The sequence below is a fragment of the Dermacentor albipictus genome, chromosome 7 (genome assembly GCF_038994185.2).
Source record: "Dermacentor albipictus isolate Rhodes 1998 colony chromosome 7, USDA_Dalb.pri_finalv2, whole genome shotgun sequence".
NCBI lineage: Eukaryota > Metazoa > Arthropoda > Arachnida > Ixodida > Ixodidae > Dermacentor > Dermacentor albipictus.
Window position 1 is genome coordinate 97,556,635 of NC_091827.1, and position 21,219 is coordinate 97,577,853.

Sequence of the window (21,219 nt, forward strand, 5' to 3'; positions counted from 1 at the left end):
CCAAGGCTAGCCTTGTCAGGGTTCTGCAGGCAGAGCAGCGCCGCCTTGGAGTCACAGAAGATGGCTGCCGGGGTCGCTGGTAGCCCCTCTGCAAATATGTCCACAGCAAGGTGAAGTCGTGCTAGCTCTGCTGCGGTAGAGCTTGCATGTCCCGGGAGACGGCACAGCTTGCTCTTTTGTAGGGCCGGTGCAAGGCAGGCTGCTGTGAATGAGCCCGTCTCCGGTATCACGGATTCGTCGACGAAGATGTGAAGGTGGTCCCCAAGTCTCTCTTGAAGGAGAGAGGCTGCCATCTGCTGTAGGGCACATGCTGGGGAACGGTTCTTCGAGACACCTGGCAGCACTGTCGAAATAGGGATTGGTGGCCGACGTGGGCGGTGATACTGTACAGCGTTTGCAGGCGTGTCCCCTATGACTTCCTTATAGAGGCCACACAGCCGTCCCATGTGTGATGCTGGCCGGGAGCGTAGGCGGGTCAGGAGTGCTTGACCATCTGCGCCATGGTGCAGGCGATCAATGTGTCGTAACCCATGTTGCAGGAAGAGTAACGACAGGGGCCAGGCACCTGCCTCAGCCAAAGTGGCGCCCACTTCGCGGCTCCCTCTTCATGCCCTCCCTCTTGTGGCGCTGCCCCTACCCCGTCTGCGGAAACTGGAGCTGCAGAAACAGAAGTGAGGATTGAGGACGTGAGCTTTAGGGGGGGGGGGGCAACAAACCCTTACCACCTTGTCCACCTGTCTGCCTTGCAGACGCTGTGCACATCTGCACTTGTCATTTCGTGACTATACTGGTGGACGTGCTGGGTACGGCTCATTGGATGCCACAGCCCCATCCTGATAGCAGGAGTACCAACCGTATACCAATGAACATATGTCCATTGGGCCAGCGGCGAATCCGAGGATGGCCACCGGAGCGTGATCTACTCCGAAACAACGTCGGTGCCCCCACGGATTGGTATGGAAGGACACCTGTCGGAAGAGACATCGACGTCACTACCGGTCATTACACAAGGTACGGCTACAACGGCAACTTAGTACCTGCCTCACAATTTAAGAGTGACGAAGGTGGTGCACGAAGATATCTTCGAAGATGTATAAGACTGGTTGGCTCAGTTTGAAGTGCGTTGCAGCGACGCAGCGAAGTGGAGAAACGTGTACATGAGCCTGGAGGACCGCGCTAGCTTTTGGTACGGGAACCGAGAAGGGCTCATGAAATCGTGACTCAAGTTGCGCCGTTCCTTTCTCGAAGCCTACACCAGCGCTGATCGCCGCGAACGAACCGAACCCGCATCCACTCCCGCATCCATGTGCCGCGTGAGAGCTTGACGTCGTATGTCGAGGACATTACGCGCCTCTTTCGTCGTGTGCACCGAACCATACCAAAGAAAAAGAAGCTTCGCCATGCAATGCATGAAGTTAAAAATAGCTGTTTTCTGGCCTTGGGCAAAGCCCATGAAAGACCGTGGCTAAATTCTTGACCGAAGCAACCACGGTGGAAAATATATTACACGAGGTCTCAACTTTGAATCCGTTATTAGTACTGACTAGTGTTCTCGATCGCCAAAAGTGCACATACCGTATTGGTACGGAAGAATGAGAGAAGAGAGAGGAAGAATATCGGAGACGCTGGCTGCTGCATGTTGCTGGTGGTCAACCATCTTAGCTATTCTGACTCATGCTCTATATATATATTGTAAATATATATACACGATCGCCATCGCTACTGATTACGCGACATGCCACGCAATAACAAAGGCGTTGCCGACTGGTTGCGCAACTGACCTCGCCGATTTTCTCCTTCCCGACGTCATTCTTCAGCACGTTGCACCTCGACAGTTACTTACAGACCGCGGCCGCTCGTTCTTGTCTCGACTTGTCAAAGACCTCCTCGGCTCTCGCGCCACTGAGCACTAGCTGTCCACCGCCTACCACCCACAAACGAACGGTCATACGGAACGTCTCAGCCGAACGATCACAGAGATGCTGTCGATGTACGTCTCCAACTATCACTGTGACTGGGATGCCACGCTGGCTTACGTGAGTTTACGTATACCTGTAACTCGTCCTGACATGACACCGCACGATATTCACCCTTCTGTCTCCTGTATGGTCACGACCCCACACTGCCGTTTGACACCATCCTCCCTTCTGTGCCAAGTGTTGCAACTAAGTACGCTCGTGAAGTCATCAATCGCGCTCGCATGGCACGTCAAGTCGCCCAATCTCGTTTATTAGCCTCACAACCTATACAGAAAGGGGGTTGAAGTGCCTCAGACAGGCTGGCCAACGTTTCGATAGGTGGACCTATCTTCGTCAAAGGCGGCCTCGTCATCCTCGGCGTGTTAGTTTTAAAGGGTTAGTGCAGTGACGTCACGTGCGGGTGTTGTTGCTGGCGGCTGGTTTTAAAGAGAGAGATTACAAGAGGGAACAGGCGCTGTCGTCCGACGTCTGTGAGCCTCATTCTCAAGACGAAGGGACAAGAGCGTGAGAGTGGGCACGCGGGGAGGAAAGAAAAGAAATAGAAGCAGAAAAAAGGGGAAAAAAAAAGCAGGGGGGTGCCAGGGCCGTACCAAGACACAACAAAGGGGGGGGGGAGTGAAAGAAAAAGCAAGAGAAAAATGAAATCTTTAAGAAATATGGGGGCTTGGGAGCGTGTTGGGGATGCGAACGGTTAGGAGGTAATCCGAGGGAGTCGTTGGCGGCATGTTTTTGAGGCATTAGAACGGCCGGTCAAGCAATAGGTCGAGTAATTTTGAAATAGTTAAGGTGGCGACGGGGAGTCTGCGGTGCAATGTGTGGGGAGAATGAAAGGCAGCGGCATGGTCTTTCAAGGGGCACTGACCCACGCGCTTAACGTAGGTGTCGTTACGGCGGCATCCAGAAGGCGATGGTTGAGGCGCCGAAAAAGGCATATTGACTTCGGAATGTGTTGTCGAGGGGGTTTCAAAAAAAAAAGGACTAAAAAAGGGGTAAGGGGGAAGGGGGGGGCGAAATCGGTATAGCAAACAGGAGGGCGACGCGTGCAGAAGCGGGCGCGGGCAAGTGTACATGGAAGAAGGGGATCGTACACTTGGTATAGACGTAAAATCCTGAAAGAGTACATTAAATTGAGTAGTAAGCAGGATTTTTTTTTTCTTTCTCCCTTTCTCCTCTTCCTCTCTCCCCCTCTCCCCCCCCCTCTTTTCCTCCGAAATGAAAGAGTAGGTGAGGTTAAGAATTAAAGTTGGCTGGTGGCCTAATGTGTTTTGTGTATTGGTTGATGATATGAGAGTTTCAGATTTAAGTTACAGCTTTTAAAGATTCTAAGTTGCCGCGTGCCAAATTAATTCCTGTCGGGTGTAGGCAATTAAACTTGTGTATGAGGTATGATTCCGTGTACTTCCTTTCGCGAGGGGAACGGAAATTTGTTTGTAGTATATAGAGCCGTGCTTTGTCAAACATATGTCCATGTTCATTAAAGTGGCTGGCTACTGCTTTGGGTAAATTGTGTTTTGTGTCCGCGCGGTGACCATTGAGTCTTGTATTGATTTGTTGTCCGGTCTCACCTATGTATTGTTTGCTACAAGCGGCGCATTCTAGACAGTAGACTACATTGCTTGATGTGCAGGTGAAAGCCGAAGTTACTTTGTGTGTGTAATTCGACGCTGTACTTTTTACTGTAGTAGTGGATTGAATGTGTTTGCATGTAGAGCACCTGGGGCGACCACAGGGATTGGTTCCCAACTTCTTCTTTTTCTGTAGTTTGGCGTGCACAAGAACATCTTTAAAATTAGTGTTGCGTCTGTAGGCTACTCTGGGAGGGTCGGGAAAAATCTTCTTAAGTTCCTGGTTGCTGGTGAGAATCGGGTAGTATTTACTTAGGATGTTATTCACGTTTGGGAGTGCGTTTGAGAATTTAGTAGTAAGAAGAGGCGTTGTTGTTCTTGTGATCTTCGGGCGGGGCTTGAGGACCTCGGCTCGATCAAGTTTGGTTGCAGCGATGTAAGCTGTTTGAAGGTCACTGTTTGGGTGGTTCCTGTTTGATAGCGTTTCTTTAAGGTGATCGAGTCTATCTATGTAGTCTTGGTTTTCAACGCAAATGCGACGTAGTCGTGTGGCTTGGCCTTTAAAGATGCCTTGTTTGCAATGTCTGGGATGGTGGCTGGTATATTCTAGGTACTGTTGTTTGTCGAAAGGTTTCCTATACAGCGTTGTCTTTAGTTCACCATTGTCAATGTATATTGTTGTGTCCAGAAAGTTTATGCGCTCAGTTGAGGATTCTGATGTGAATTTTATTGTTGGGTGAACAGAATTTAGAAAGGATACATATTTATCTAGACTGTCTTGGCCCTGTCCCCAGATTATGAGTATGTCGTCTATGTATCGTAGGTATGTGTGGGGCTTGGTAGTGCAGCGCGATAGGAAATCTGTTTCTAGAATCCCCATAAATATGTTCGCGTAGGTTGGTGCAAAAGGCGTACCCATGCTTGTACCATGTATCTGTAGGTAGTAACTCTCTTCAAATTCGAAGTAGTTATGTGTGAGAACTAATTCAAGGAGAGACAGGTAAACTTCAGTAGAGTGTTGTGCACTGTGTTTAGACAGCGTTTGTTTTATCGAAGATAAACCATCAGGGATTGGAATGTTGGTGTACAGCGCCGTGACGTCTAGTGTTGCGAGAATTGTGTTGTGGGGTAGTGTGCCTTTAGTATTAATGTCTTCTATAATTCTCAGCAGGTGGGGCGTATCTTGTACAAATGACGGAAGTGTTTTCGGCAAGTTACCAAGGTAGTGGTTAAGGAATGTGGAGATGTTCTCTGTCGGGGTGTTGTTGTTTGATACTATCGGACGGCCTGGGATAATAGCAGAGTATAGCTCAGCGGATGGAATTTTATGAATTTTCGGAAGGAGGTAAAAACGTCCGGCAGTTTTGTTGCTTGGTTTAAGAAATTTGTATTCTGATGGTGTTATCAATTCATCAGCCAAAAGTGATTTCAGCCTGTTGGTAATTGTCACTGTATAGGACAATGTCGGATCGTTATCTAGTTTGCGGTAATGTTCTGGGTTGTTTAGTTGTCTGTAAGCCTCGTGCTTGTATTTTTCTATTGGCCAAATAACTATACTTCCACCCTTATCTGCTTCCTTAATAACAATGTCATTCCGGCAGCTCAGATTTGAAATGATGTGACTCTCCGACGCAGTTATGTTTTTAGGTCGCTTAGATGTCTTGGATTGGCTTATAATTTCTTTAGTGATAGTTTTAAGGTATATGTCAAGTTCTATGGCTTGTTCTGGTTCGGGAGTCCAAGTGGATTGGGCTCTAAGTGGTGTCGTCCCGGTGTCTGGTGTGTCTGCAAAAAAGTGTCGGATACGCATTCGTCGGGAGAATTCTGAGAGGTCCTTGTGAAGCTCGAATTCATTTATTGTGTTGTTCGTGGGGCAAAAGTTTAAGCCCTTGCTGAGTACGGCTATTTCTTTTTGACTTAATGTTTTAGAAATGTCTATAACATTGGAGCGGTTTAGTTCTGTGGAAATTTCCTTTCTGTCTGGTCCTTCTAAGCTCGAGGTCCCTCTTGTCTGGGTGTGGTGGCTGTTTGGCTGGAAGGTTGTTTTTTGATTAAAATTTGCTTTTTTCCTTTGTTTTTGAACCACTTTTCTAGATTGTTTTTCGCCGTAATGTTCTAAATCTCTCTTCTCATCTGGTGTCAGGGTTATGTTCCTAAGTCTGTGGTTAAAAGTTTCGATTTGCTCTTCGCAGTGTTCTTTGAGGATATTCAAAAGTGAAAGTGAGGCATTATGTAATGTTGTTTGCCAGTTTGCGCGATGGTGTGGTGGGAGTGTTCCTAGAGCTGGTACAGCCTTGAGTGTTAGGCCTTTAGGAATTATATTTTTCTCGGTGCAGCTTGTGTAGGTTTTCAGATGGAAGGTGTAGCTCACATGTTTTTTGGTAAGTTTTCTAGCCTTGCAAACAAGGCATCTTTGCAAACAAGGCTCTTTGCAAACATTGCAAACAAGGCATCTTTAAAGGCCAAGCCACACGACTACGTCGCATTTGCGTTGAAAACCAAGACTACATAGATAGACTCGATCACCTTAAAGAAACGCTATCAAACAGGAACCACCCAAACAGTGACCTTCAAACAGCTTACATCGCTGCAACCAAACTTGATCGAGCCGAGGTCCTCAAGCCCCGCCCGAAGATCACAAGAACAACAACGCCTCTTCTTACTACTAAATTCTCAAACGCACTCCCAAACGTGAATAACATCCTAAGTAAATACTACCCGATTCTCACCAGCAACCAGAAACTTAAGAAGATTTTTCCCGACCCTCCCAGAGTAGCCTACAGACGCAACACTAATTTTAAAGATGTTCTTGTGCACGCCAAACTACAGAAAAAGAAGAAGTTGGGAACCAATCCCTGTGGTCGCCCCAGGTGCTCTACATGCAAACACATTCAATCCACTACTACAGTAAAAAGTACAGCGTCGAATTACACACACAAAGTAACTTCGGCTTTCACCTGCACATCAAGCAATGTAGTCTACTGTCTAGAATGCGCCGCTTGTAGCAAACAATACATAGGTGAGACCGGACAACAAATCAATACAAGACTCAATGGTCACCGCGCGGACACAAAACACAATTTACCCAAAGCAGTAGCCAGCCACTTTAATGAACATGGACATATGTTTGACAAAGCAAGGCTCTATATACTACAAACAAATTTCCGTTCCCCTCGCGAAAGGAAGTACACGGAATCATACCTCATACACAAGTTTAATTGCCTACACCCGACAGGAATTAATTTGGCACGCGGCAACTTAGAATCTTTAAAAGCTGTAACTTAAATCTGAAACTCTCATATCATCAACCAATACACAAAACACATTAGGCCACCAGCCAACTTTAATTCTTAACCTCACCTACTCTTTCATTTCGGAGGAAAAGAGGGGGGGGGGAGAGGGGGAGAGAGGAAGAGGAGAAAGGGAGAAAGAAAGAAAAAAAAAATCCTGCTTACTACTCAATTTAATGTACTCTTTCAGGATTTTACGTCTATACCAAGTTTACGATCCCCTTCTTCCATGTACACTTGCCCGCGCCCGCTTCTGCACGCGTCGCCCTCCTGTTTGCTATACCGATTTCGCCCCCCCCTTCCCCCTTACCCCTTTTTTAGTCCTTTTTTTTTTGAAACCCCCTCGACAACACATTCCGAAGTCAATATGCCTTTTTCGGCGCCTCAACCATCGCCTTCTGGATGCCGCCGTAACGACACCTACGTTAAGCGCGTGGGTCAGTGCCCCTTGAAAGACCATGCCGCTGCCTTTCATTCTCCCCACACATTGCACCTCAGACTCCCCGTCGCCACCTTAACTATTTCAAAATTACTCGACCTATTGCTTGACCGGCCGTTCTAATGCCTCAAAAACATGCCGCCAACGACTCCCTCGGATTACCTCCTAACCGTTCGCATCCCCAACACGCTCCCAAGCCCCCATATTTCTTAAAGATTTCATTTTTCTCTTGCTTTTTCTTTCACTCCCCCCCCCCTTTGTTGTGTCTTGGTACGGCCCTGGCACCCCCCTGCTTTTTTTTTTCCCCTTTTTTCTGCTTCTATTTCTTTTCTTTCCTCCCCGCGTGCCCACTCTCACGCTCTTGTCCCTTCGTCTTGAGAATGAGGCTCACAGACGTCGGACGACAGCGCCTGTTCCCTCTTGTAATCTCTCTCTTTAAAACCAGCCGCCAGCAACAACACCCGCACGTGACGTCACTGCACTAACCCTTTAAAACTAACACGCCGAGGATGACGAGGCCGCCTTTGACGAAGATAGGTCCACCTATCGAAACGTTGGCCAGCCTGTCTGAGGCACTTCAACCCTGTTTTAAAAAAGTTTATACCACAGTGTGCCATTCCATCTGCCAGCCCCTTTCTTGTTTTTGAACCTATACAGAAAGAACGTTACGGCCACTGCCATCGCGATGTTAAGTTCGCACCAGGTGCTTGGGTGCTCCTCTGGTCACAATATCGTGGGGTCGGCCTCTCGCAGAAGCTTCGTTCTCGCTACGCAGGGCCCTATGAAGTCCTACGCCACATTAACAACGTCGATTACGAGATTTCGCCGCTACACTTTGATGCATCCTCAACTGAGGCACCTGTAGACGTCGTGCACGTTTTGCGGCTGAAGCCATACTTAGCTCACAATTCTTCCCCTGCCATGCGCTGAGATGGCGCTTCGTCACCCGGGGGTCCTGTTACGGAAGGAAGATAGAAGAGAGAGGAAGAAGATCGAAGACGCTGGCTGCTGCGTGTTGTTGTTGGTCAGCCATCTTAGCTATTCTGAATCGTCCTGTATATATACTGCAAATATAGTTTCTATATACTTGAAAGATTGCCGTTAAATTATATTGCCCCCCCCCTTTCCCTTCGTTGTGCTAATGCAGTTCTTGTTCAGCTCTCCGTTGTTTGCATTGCGCGTGTTTTGATTGATGACATCTTTCACCACATTCACTTTGTCGTGCTATCTTCGTGTACCTATGGGATAATTTTGGGATGGAACTTCCTGTGCTCCGCCTAAGCTTTCATCTCTTGCCGTGGGCGAATTATAAATACGACGGATACTGAATGCTCGTTCACTGTCGATGCTCACAGCCTACGTTTCGTCACGTCTACCTACTGTTTGTTCCCGCGGACAATGAGCATATTCTCACACTGACTTCCGACACTGTTGTTAATAATGATGTGTTCTTTGCGCCGAGCGGTCACTGCATATCTGGTGAGCTTAACCTTACTCCTAGCCTGGTGCGGTTGCAGGACCGTAAAGCGTTCGTCGCTGTCCGTAACCTTAGTTCTTCGCCAGTTGTACTCCCCGACGGCGCCGCTGTGACTTGCTTTACTGACACTGACCCTCTTTCGCTTGTACCACTTAACACCGAATTACGACCTTCTTCTACCACAACTCATGGTCTTACTGCTGCCACTGGTTTAACCGCCGCGATAAATCTGGATCTGACTGCTGCGCAGAGACAAGACGTTTTGGCACTACTACAAAAAAGCAGTGCTTTATTTGACGTTCACTCCAAGCTTCTGGGGCTCACTTATGCCGCAGTACATCGCATCGAAACCAAGTGCAATTCGATTCTACGCCGCCGCCCATATGCCATGTCTTCCACAGAACGGAAAATCATTCCGGATAACGTTGATGCCATGCTCAAAAGAGGCATCATTCAGCCATCGTCCAGTTCATGGTCGTCTCCTGTTGTGTTGGTTCGCAAGAAAGATGGTTCTATATGGATTAGCGTCGATCATCGAGCCCTTAATAAGATCACGCTCAAAGACGTATATGCAATGCCAAGAATCGACGATGCCATTGACTCCCTCCAGAGTGCAGAATGTTTCCGAAGTCTACACCTCCGATCCGGCTACTGGCAAATCCTCATGCACGAAGCGGATAAGGACAAGACAGCCTTTGCAACACCAGACGGACTTTACGAACTCAACGTCATGCCCTTCAGTTTATGTAATGCTCCTGCAACAATTGATCGCATGATCGACACAATTTTACGCGGCCTTAAGTGGAAGACCTGTTTGTATTAGTTAGATGATGTCGTTATTTTCTTTACAAGTTCTCGTTAGCAGCTTGAGCGTCTGGACGATGTTTTCACATGCATTTCCAACGCTGGGCTCCAACTCAATACAAAGAAATACCGTTTTGCCAGAAAGAACATCAAAGTGTTGCGCCACCTTATCAGTACAGATGGCGTTCGACAAGATCCCGACAAGGTTGCTGCCGCGCTTCACTTCCTTCGCCCTGAAAAACAAAAACAATTGAGAAATTTCTTGTGCCTCGCATCCTACTTCCGGCGTTTCATCAGTCATTTTGCTGCCATGGCGTTGCCGGTGCACAAGTTGCTCATATCAGGCACTGCTTTCCCTTGGACAGACGTCTGCGAACATTCTTTCCAAGTCCTCAAGCAAGTGTTAACCACAGGCCCTGTCCTCTGTCACTTCGATGAGAACGCACCAACTTATTTACATACCGACGCTAGTGGCCGTGCTATTCGTCCTCTCCTTCTACAGCGTCATACCACCACACGAAAGAGAGTTGTTGCCTATGCCAGTCGCGAATTAACGGCTAACGAAATAAACTACTCGATCACAGAGCAGGAATGCCTCGCCGTAGTTTGGGTCATACAAAAGTTTGGGTCATACAAAAGTTTCGTTCATGTCCTTGTGGACGCCACTTCCCGGTCATAACCGACCATCGCGCTTTATGCTGGTTGTCGTCAATGAAAAAGTTGTCTCGACGGCTTGGTTGCTGGGTGGTCCGCTTACAAAGAGTACGATTTTGACGTTGTTCACAAGTATGGCAAAACGCTTCAAGATGCCGATGCTCTTTCTCGCTGCCCGCTGCCACTATTATCTTTGAGTACACCTCTCTACTGCTCGCCACTTGATGATGACACTAAGTCCCCACTCCCGTGATTACCTCTAGCGGTTACTGGCACGTTATCTTCCAATCGCGTCCCTCAGCTCGCCTCGTGTGTGAACGTTTTGATCCCTAATGCAACAGCATTATCCAACGTATGTGCGGAACTTTGCACCAAATGCCAGATTACGTCGACAACCTCGACTATTTAAGTTCGACAAGGATGTAATTCATCGCTACACTTACAACTCCGACGGACAACGCTGAGTGCCTGTTCTTCCGCGTTCGCTGCGCACACAAGACCTTGACGTCTTTCTCGACGACCCATGTGCTGGCTATTTGGGTTTCCACAAAACACATGACGGCGTTAGGAGCCCTTTCTTTTGGCCAGACATGTCTACCTCTGTGGCCAAGTACGTCGCTTCTTGCGTCCAGTGTCAACGGCGGAAACGACCGATTTCGCCTCCTGCTGGCGTTTTACAGCCCATCCTATGTCCCGAGACACCCTTTTCCATCGTTGGGATAGACCTAGTCGGGCCTCTGCCCTTAATGCTGGCAGGTCATGAATGGATCATGACAGCTGGTGACCAGCTCACACATTATGCAGAGGTCGCTCCTCTACGCTCTAGTTCGGCCTCAGAGGTTGCCACCTTCTTTCTGGATGCCATTGTGCTGCCTCATGGTGCACCTCGTGTACTGTTAGGAGACTGTGGCAAGACTTTCATGGGAACAATAATCGAAGAAGTACTGGGAGCTTGTGGCACACTTCGTGAAACGACATACGCATATCACCCTCAAACAAATGGCTTAAGAGAGCTATTTCATCGTACACTAGGAGATATGATATCAATGTATGTCGGGCCCAACCACGACAACTAGGACAAACTTTTACCTTTTGTGACGTTTGCTCACAACACCGCTATCCAACAAACTACGAAGTACTCACCTGTCTTCCTAGTTTACGGCCGTTCACCGACATTCACCATCGACGCCGCTTTCTTCAATGCCGCGACTAACACCTCGGCCAGTATACCCGAACAGTTCGTCTCAAGTCTTGAGGAATGCCTTCATCGTGCTAGCTTCAACACAGTAGTCAGTCAGCTAGAGCGAAAGGAACGTTCATATTCTCTTCTGCAACGTCATATTCTCATTTGTACATAGTTATCATCACCGTTTGGGGCCTGTGGTGGGGCTCTCACTCGGGAGAATAAAGACTGGCTGCCTAAACGTTGTCTCGCAATATTAATAAAGCAGCTATGTTCTTACTGAATATTGATTTTTATTGAAGTGTAGGTGGTCCAGATACGTCTATTGGCCTAAATAAAATTATTAGTCACTAATTTAAAATATACTAACAGGGACAAAAATAGTGCTGCCGTCTTCAGATAACTGAATTTGCTGTACTTCAGCCGTTCTGATGACTCAGGATATTCCCGGAATAAATTGGTTGACACATGGAATAAACATGCTGGCGCTCGGAATAAACCATCTTGGCACTTGGGATAAATTTGTGGCATGCAAGCTATTTCTTCTGGCGCTGGGACTAAACATGATGACGCTAGGGATAAATATTTGCCACTCAGTTGGATTAAATCGTCTTGCACTCAGAATGCTTCAGTGGTGCTGCAGTTTATTTCACTGGGCACCTCGATTGAACTAAGCAAGAAAACCTGCAGCAGGTACGTAAGTGGGCGCGAAAAAGGACTATGACAATACTAAAATCCCAGACATAGAACACAGAACGTTTTGGAGCGAAGCTGATCAGGGAAGTTCTGGCACCGCTCTTGTACAGCGGTGAAGGCCGGCGAAGACGCCATTCTCGCCATCATATGGCAAAGACAGCCAGCAACGCAACCTGCTTAGGACACCCCAACTTCCCATTGAAACGAATTACCAACTATAACATAAAATTTACGTTCCTATAGCGCACTGAAAAATCACTTCTTTGCGTGGCGTACTTTTTTGTGATAACGTGTAAGTTTTGATTATCACTTCGCATTTCACCGACTCCGCGATTGATGTCAGCTAGCTTGGAAGCTCGCGATTGATGTACGGCTGTGGTTTTAAAGCGGACAGCTCTGTGGATTAACTCAGCTTGCATGGAAATCCCACAGCGGCCATATGACCATGACCCCTGCAATTTATTAGCTCTAAGAACAGCCAACAGTCTTCTAACACTTCCTTCAAAAAATATAGAACTCGCTTATCAAGCAATCAGTTATATATTAGCGGGTGCTCAGATTGCTCAGGTCTTTCTTTTTTTTTGGTGGAAGTCAAACAGTACAGGCAGATCGCAAAAAAGACGCAGATTTTTGTTGATCAATGTATTTATTTATTTATTTACCTTCAGGGCCTTTCGGCATTGACAGTGAAGAAAGGAAGCATCCGCCCTTAGCTGAAATTTCAAGTCCGTCATTTGCCGGAACACCCTGCGAAAGAAACCATGTTGAAAAGTTTGATTGAAGGTCCACGTTGCCATGTCGCCTATGCATGAGGTGTGAATAAGAATCGTACATATAAAGATATAGCAACAAAAACAGTTTTGAATAGCGGTTGCACATGTAGACTCGCCCTTCCGCCATGGATGAGGACAGGAGAAACGTTTGTTTGGCCTGAAAGGATAAGGTAGCAATTTCAGACAACTCGAAAAAAAGCTGCGTATTCTTCTCTATGTGGTTCTGATGATGTAATTGCAGTTTACACCCATAAAGCACTTTTTCTACAGGGCATACCAAGGGAGATTTCAAGGTACAATTTTTTTCTCAACATATATAATAAATATTCTATAAGTAACAGTACACAAGCTTCCTTTCTTCCCTCCCCCACATTCTATGAAGTTGGCGTGGCCTGCATCATTTTCTGAAACGTAAATGTGGCGTCATGTTTTATCCTTCGATGAATGATATTTAATATTTTGCAGTTCCAGAGATCTTTATAGAAGTTACTCTCTTACTATGTTGTGTATGTATAGTTCATCATTGCATTTGTATTTATCCTTTACACTAAATGCACTGAATTCTAAGCAAGATGACTTCAGACCCCTGTAAGGATATACTAAGGTTTGACTTCGACAAGTTACGCTATGGGGCTTTTCCCCGATGTATTAGCACTGAGTATTATACAGCAATTTTTGTCTCTGAACTTCCCTCCGTACATCAAACTAACACAGAGTAAGCGGGCGGAATGTAGATGTACAAAACACCGCAACTATCAGAATATACCGAAGAGTCTGCGAGTAAAGGCATCCTCTAAAAGAAAGAGCACCTTGAGAAGTTCTATCACTCGTTGAGTGAACTATGCATTTCTTACGGACATGTGTTAACATGTGTTACGGTCATGAAGTTTGCTTTTATGTTTACCGCTTTTTAAATACTGTAAATACTTAGTTGTAGCTGCTTCCTCAACGTATTTGCTTTGTGGAATACCGCGTTACTGGCGAAGCGTACGTCGGCAGAGGCGCTATCTGCACTGTCTAGTGAAGCCGTCTTAACCCAGTGGGAACACACAATATCACCGTCACTTACCACGTTATGCCTAAACACTTTTGTAAAGCTTTACTAGTGACCTCATTTTTAACATCGAGTCATTTACTCCATTCTAGAAGAACACTGGCGTAGCGCGTAAGTTGACAAAACACCTCGATATGTCGCTGCTGGTATTGCCACATCAGTGCGCGGTACCCGGTATTGTGTAAAGGGTACTACCATTGCGGGAAAGCGAGAACCATTAAATATAATGGTACTGCTCTGTTGCACGTGTAATATACTTATAATATATATACGATTGCTCATGTGTCCACAGAAAACCACACGTACCACGAGTTTCTTGTCGAGGCGGCCAAGTCCAAGCTTACAGCCTACATGGTGGCCACAGACCGTTATTTTGCCGTGTACCAGACGATATCTGCGGCGCTCAACCTCGAAGCGCTGCGCAAGCAGAACGTGCGTGGGTTCGGCTTCCTTGGCATACGTGTACAAAGCGCACAGGGGGTCATGCTCGAGCAGCACAGCAAACTCCTACAGTCACAGGTGCAGGTAAGAGAGATGAAACATTTTAAGAGACCCTGAAGGAAAAAAGATTGACTCAGTTACATTGACAGATTGTTCTTCTACAAATGTATCAGCGCTTTCTTGATTGTTGGATCATTGTCTGAGTTGAGATTACAGTTGCCACTGAAGGTCCGGTTAAATGCTCCTGAATTCAATGACCCGCGGCAACACATACGATTTAACACAGTCCCCACGTGACTCGAATCTTTGCCGCTACTTTGAATCAGGTAACGTCAACGTGACGTGAGAGGTACCGCAGTCCGAAATAGGCCGGCAGCTCCTTTTTTCCGTTTTCGTAATTTTGTCACCCACAAAAGCACTGTTTTCTTTACGAATGGCGGATGCGTTATTACACAAGCCTAATATTTCGATCTAAATTGATATTGTGACACGCTGACGAAGATGTTCTCAGCTTGGTCGGAAGAAGACGACGCTCTGGACTTCGCACGCTGTCTACCATCTTGTCAGCCGCTACGATTATTGTAAATATCCTGTAAATATACGTCTGACTGTTTTTAACCCCGTAACATTTTTGGTGGAGGTTGCGGGATCATTATCAAGACGCATTGACGCAGCGGGCGCTCCTTGGCTGCATCTACAATGCCTGCACAAGGCGAGGATGCTTCGGGCCCGTCGGCACCCACGCCCATCGTCATTCTAGCACAACCCCGCGACCCAGGAACCTTTTCTGGCACCGACGACAGTGATGTTGAAGACTGGCTTCAACTATATGAACGGGTGAGCTGCAGCAACCACTGGGATCGGACCATCATGCTCGCTAATTTGACATTTTACCTCGCGGGCACGGCACACGGCTGGTTTCAGACCCACGAGGAGGAACTTACCAGCTGGGACATTTGTAAACAGAAGCTGAAAGATTTATTTGGTAAGCCTGTTGGACGTCAGCGCGCCGCCCAAAAACACCTCGCTTCGCGTGTCCAGACGTGCACTGAACCCTACCTCACGTACATCCAGGACTTGCTCGCTCTGTGCCGCAAAGTGGATCCGAAGATGTCTGAACCTGACAAAGTTGCACACGTCATTAAGGGCATATCAGATGACGCTTTCCAGGTTCTTGTTTTCAAGAATTTTTCCACTGTGCAAGCCATTTTTAGCGAACGCCGGCGGTTTAAAGAAGCCAAGAGTCGCCGCATTGCCCAGCCATTTCCACGCCTTCCCAACACGGCTACTACGTCCACCTGCGAAGACCTCCGCAGTCCGCCCATGCCCGATCGCTCTGACGACGTCCTACATATCATCCGACGTGAAATAGAAGCCGCATGTCCTGTCACAACCCCAACCCACGGCCCCGACAATTGCCAGGGGACCGTCTCACTGATACAGTCCGTCGTGCGGCAGCAATTGCCCAACATTGGCTTGACCAATGTCTGCTCAGTTAATCGACCTGACTACACCGTCCAGCACTGTCATACGCACCCGCAGCCTGAATGCCCCAACGAGGTATCGCAATCCGGCCGAATGGCGCACTCCAGACGACAAGCCTATGTGCTTCACTTGTGGCCGTATCGGCCATATTTCACGTCACTGCCGGTCGTCGTGGCTTTCGACCCCCTGGCCCAACCTCCCATGCCGCGGCCCTCATGCTGCTCCTCGGTTCGCCCCGCAAACGCAGCCAACAAATTCTGGAGACACTTGTGGCCCTACCCGATCTAGCCGCTCTCCTTCACCACGTCGCCGCTTCTCTCGATCGCCCCCATCTCGCCGATCGCCGTCCCCTAGCTCCTTGCGGCGCACCCTTCCGGAAAACTAATGGATGTAGCACCTGGAGGTGATGCTGCCAAACCGACCAGGCGCAAAAGTCCTCTTCTAACATTGCCCACACATCGGAACCTCATTAAAGTGAACGTGGATGGTGTACCTGTTACGGCTGTGATTGACACTGGCACGCACCTATCTGTGATGAATGCCCAGCTTCGGAATCGTCTCAAGAAAGTCCTTACTCCTGCTCCGTCCCCTGTGGTCCAAGTCGCCAACGGTTGAACACCAGCCGTTACTGGCATGTGTCTGGCTCACGTGCTTGTCGCCGGATGCCATACATCTGTTTTATTTTATGTTCTAGAGCACTGCCCTCACAACCTCATTCTGGGCCTTGACTTTCTGTCTACACATTCCGCTTTGATAGACAGTTCTGCTGGTGTTGTGCAACTCGCTCTACCTGCTGCTATTGACCCTCCCGATAGTGCTCCGATACGGCTGTGTTCCACAGAGCATATTCGCCTCCCACACCGTGCCGTTACCTACATAGGTGTCTCCCCCGTTCCACCTATACCAGACGGTGACTACATCGTATCCCCTAATCCAGATGTCCTGCTCTCACATAACGTCGCTTTTCCTCACACCGTCATTACCATATAGCAGAACGCGTCCTGCCTTCCACTTGTGAACTTTGGACTTTGTACACGAGTAATCCCGCGCGGAATATCCCTGGCGCAAATCACGTCGGCCAGAGACTACAACATTTCGGCTTTAACTTGTAACAGCTCCTCGTGTTCAACTCGTGCTTCGCCCCCTGTCCCTTCAGACTTGAATGCCCTAACAAAAATTATTGCTGCCGACCTTCCGCCCCAGCGTGCTAATGAACTACGTTGCCTTCTTGCCTCATACTGGGACATATTCGACCTTGGAGAGCGCCCTCTAGGACAAACATCTGTCGTAAAACATAGAATAAACACCGGTGATACGAGCCCGATCTATCGGCGACCCTACCGCGTCTCACCTACTGAGCGACAAATCATCCAACATGTAGTTGACAAGATGCTTGCTCGAGACATCATCGAACCTTTTGCAGCCCACGGGCATCCCCTGTTGTACTAGTTAAAAAGAAGAACAGTTGGCGATTTTGCGTGGATTATCGACACCTCAACAAGGTAACCAAGAGGGACGTCTATCCGCTACCAAGCATTGACGATGCCCTGGATTGCCGCCATGGAGCACAAAATTTTTCGTCCATCGACCTTCGCTCCGGGTACTGGCAAATTGCCGTCGACGAAATGGACTGCGAGAAGACAGCATTTATTACTCCCGATGGCATGTATCAGTTGAAAGTGATGCCTTTCGGTTTATGTAATGCCCCGGCCACATACGAACGAATGATGGACGCAATCCTACATGGTTTCATGTGGTCCATCTGCCTCTGTCACCTGGACGACGTGATCGTTTTTTCTCCTACTTTTGCGACACCCCTCGAAAGCCTATCGACGCTCCTATCTGTTTTCCGTCAGGCGGGGCTGCAATTAAACTCGTTCAAGTGCCACTTCTGTCGTCGGGAAATCTCTGTGCTTGGGTATCTCGTCGATTATTCCGATGTACGCCCTGATCCCGATAAAATACGGGCAGTGAAAGACTTTCCCGTGCCATGTGGCAAGGATGTTCGCAGCTTCTTGGGCCTTTGCTCCGACTTCTGTTGGTTTGTCCGAAATTTTGCGAACGTTGCGCACCATCTCACTCAGCTCCTCAAAGAAGCCGCCGCATTCATTTGGGGGCCTGAGCAAGCTGGTGCTTTCACCGAGATGATTGGGCTGCTTGCGTCCCCGCCCGCTCTCGCTCACTTTGATGCGTCAGCTCCAAGAGAAGTCCGTACCGATGCCACGTACCGATGCCAAGTACCAATAAAAATTTTATTCTTGCGTCCCTTTATTAGCTGGTTGTGACGTCCCAAAACTGCACGATACGTCGAGAGGGTCGTCATAGTGGGGTTTGTCGAAATAGGCTTCGCCACCTATACGTTTGAAATGAACCTAATTCAATAAGAGTGAAAACAGAGTCACGAAATACGTGTGAACCCGCCTCTTGAGCAATGTTAGTTGTGTTCTATGTAGACAGATTTTGATAGCCTGTTTTCGCACATAAATAGAAGGGTACAGTTTAAGAGACATAGAAAGCACAAATTCTATACGTCTGTTACAATGTCGTCGTGAATTTTTGTCGGCGAAAAACCGCTAAATAGAATTAGCAACGTGCCCAAATATAAATATTTTCGATCTTGTAGTTTATCGCAGTCCTTGCCGGTTTGCGCGTGCCAGCTTCTCAGTTGGAAAGTAAATCATTAGTGTAAATCTTCAAAGTCGAATAAGTAAACACACACGAATAAAAACATAGAGAAATGGCTAAAAAACAATTAACTGATCCCACGCACTGTGGGAATCGATGTAAGCGAAGCTTTGTAGGCTCTTTGCTTTCCTTGACAATAATTAGCGCTAATGTTGGCGGCGAATGTGCAACTTCTGCGGCGTTTAGTCAAATACGAGAGTGGTGAGTTCGTGTTACACGTCACATTCCATGCGCAGCTGTTCTTTGCCTGCGTAGTCTACAGAGTAGAGGGAGAAGTGTTTGCTTGAGGCATTGTGCGTCATTGTTCATAATCTGCGAGAGGGTTGAGCATTATCATCGCCCGCCATAGCACATCGCATCGTGGCGGAAGCGTTCAATGTTCATTGAATTATGGGGTTATACGTAATTTAATTATTATAACTGTATGTCTACATTGTATACATGCGTACGCGGTCTGCACCAGGTTTTGCTACGTAGTGAAGCCGCCCCTGTTCCGCGCGACGCTTCTTTTGCGCCTGGTTGTCCTTGACGCTGAGTGCATACTTTGGATCCATTCTTCTGGCCAGTGTTAACGTGCCCATTCTGTATTCGCGGCCGGCACGCTGAAGAGACGTCAGCTCCAAGCGCCCTCTTCATGCTACGGACGATTGTAACGTTTACGTCATCACATCCCAGCAGGCGACCTGCACAGCCCAGCACTTGCATTTTTATTGAGTAGGAGAGCAAGCACAGCGCGTGCCATACGCACAAACTACGAATCTCGGCCCGCATCGGGCCGCGCCGGAATAGCGGGTCGGGATGGATGGATGGATGGGTGTTATGAGCGTCCCCTTTGGAACGGGGCGGTGGGTTGTGCCACCAACATCTTGCTATTACACTGCCTAATGTCCTACCTAGGTTAAACAATGAAAAAAGAGAAACAACCACTATGAACTACCACGCCCAAATTTTCTGATCCCCTGTTGCGAACTGTGCTTTTGTACGTCTCCGTCTTTTGTCGTTTCCCTACTTTTCTTCCACCAATCCTCCAAGCGCCTCTTCATAATGCCTATTGTGGGCATGTTTACTTTACCACGGCTCCCGCTGAACCCAAGGGCTTCAAGGAGGCCAGTGGTGCCTAAATCGACCGCTGGGTAGACGTCTTCACATTCTAATAAAACATGCTCCGTCGTTTCACTAGCTTTACCACAGCAAGCACATGCTTCTTCTTCCTTCTTATATCTCGCTTTTATAGGTGCGTGTTCTAAGGCATCCCGATCTCACTTCGAAAAGTAATGAGCTTCCCTTTGAGTTATCATAAATGGTTTCTTTCCTGATTTCATTTTTTCCTCTTAAGTAGTTACTCATGGCTGGTTTCTTTTCCATTGCCGCCATCCATGAGATTATTTCAGCCTCTCTGACTTTCCGCTTGATCTGTGTTGCTGTGTTGCTCACACTACAGGCCGCATACATGCTGGTCAGCTTCCTAGTTTTTTCCTCCACTGTGAATCAATGTTTTTCCTGTGCAGATACCTGAACACTCTCCCAGCCTGTTTACTTTCTTCCATATTCATCAGCCGTTCTTCATACTCAATTTTACTGCGAGCTTCCCTCACTTCAAAACTAGTCCAGCCCATATCACCCTGCACAGCTTCATTTGTAGTCTTCCCGTGAGCTCCCAATGCGAGGCGACCCACTGACCTTTGGTTCTTTCGAGTCCTGATTGTACCCCTGATTTAAAGCAAGCAAGCGCATTTCCAAAAGTAAGTCCTGGAACCATTACACCTTTCCACATACCTTGGAGGACCTCGTACCTATTGTATCCCCATGGCGCTCTGTGCATCATTATGGCTGCATTTCTCTTCCCCTTTACTGTTATGTTTTTTTCCTATTTTTCCATATATCTAATGCATTTGTTTATCCATATAACAAGGTATTTATACTATGTTACCCGAGGTATTTCTTGGCTCTGTATCTCGACTGTCTGTTCACTGTTTTCATTGAATACCATAACACCTTATTTTCTAACACTAAACTTCAAACCTAAATCGTTGCCTTCCTGTCCACAGATATTAGCCAGATGTTGTAAATCACTTTGCTTGTTAGCTAGCAACACATTGTCGTCCGCATAAGATAAACCTGGGAGTTGCTGCTCTACTACTGCACTGGCCTGTTTGCATGAGAAATTAAACCCGATATTACTTCCTTCTCGCGCCCTCTCCATCCTCACCGTGTACATCATAAACAGCAGCGAGGATAAAGGGCACCCCTGCCTCAGTCCCATGTTCATATGAACTTTCTCCTCGCCCCCCATTCCTTCCCATTCAACGCAAACGGTATTATCTAGGTAAATTTCTCTCAAAAGCTGTAGACAATTGTTACCTAAGCCTTCCCCTTCCAGAATATCCCAAAAAATGTTGCGGTCTCGGTTGTCGTAGGCTCCTGTAATGTCTAAAAAGGCCACATACAACGGTCTGCTTTCTGCTTTTGATATTTCAATACACTGTGTAAGAACAAACAAGTTATCATCCAAACGCCTACCTGTTCTGAAGCCATTCTGAAGCTCTCCCAAAATGCCATTATTCTCTGCCCATGCATGAAGCTTTAATTTGATTGCCTGCATTGCTAGCCTGTATATTACCGATGTAATAGTCAACGGTTTATGCGAGTGAATTGTCTTTCTGCCCCTTCCCCCTTACCTTTATAAATTAAATT

The 21,219-nt window shown here is 47.5% G+C and overlaps 1 protein-coding gene across 5 annotated transcripts in view; it reads left to right on the forward strand.

Annotated features, from left to right (window-relative positions):
* LOC135897103 (uncharacterized) overlaps positions 1-21,219 on the forward strand; it is a 133,498-nt gene that overhangs the window by 75,996 nt on the left and 36,283 nt on the right. For all 5 annotated transcript variants that reach the window (XM_065425676.2, XM_065425677.2, XM_070521384.1 and 2 more), the window contains one exon: positions 14,207-14,439. In XM_065425676.2, coding sequence (XP_065281748.2) covers positions 14,207-14,439 — 233 coding nt within the window. The remainder of the gene's footprint in view (positions 1-14,206; positions 14,440-21,219) is intronic.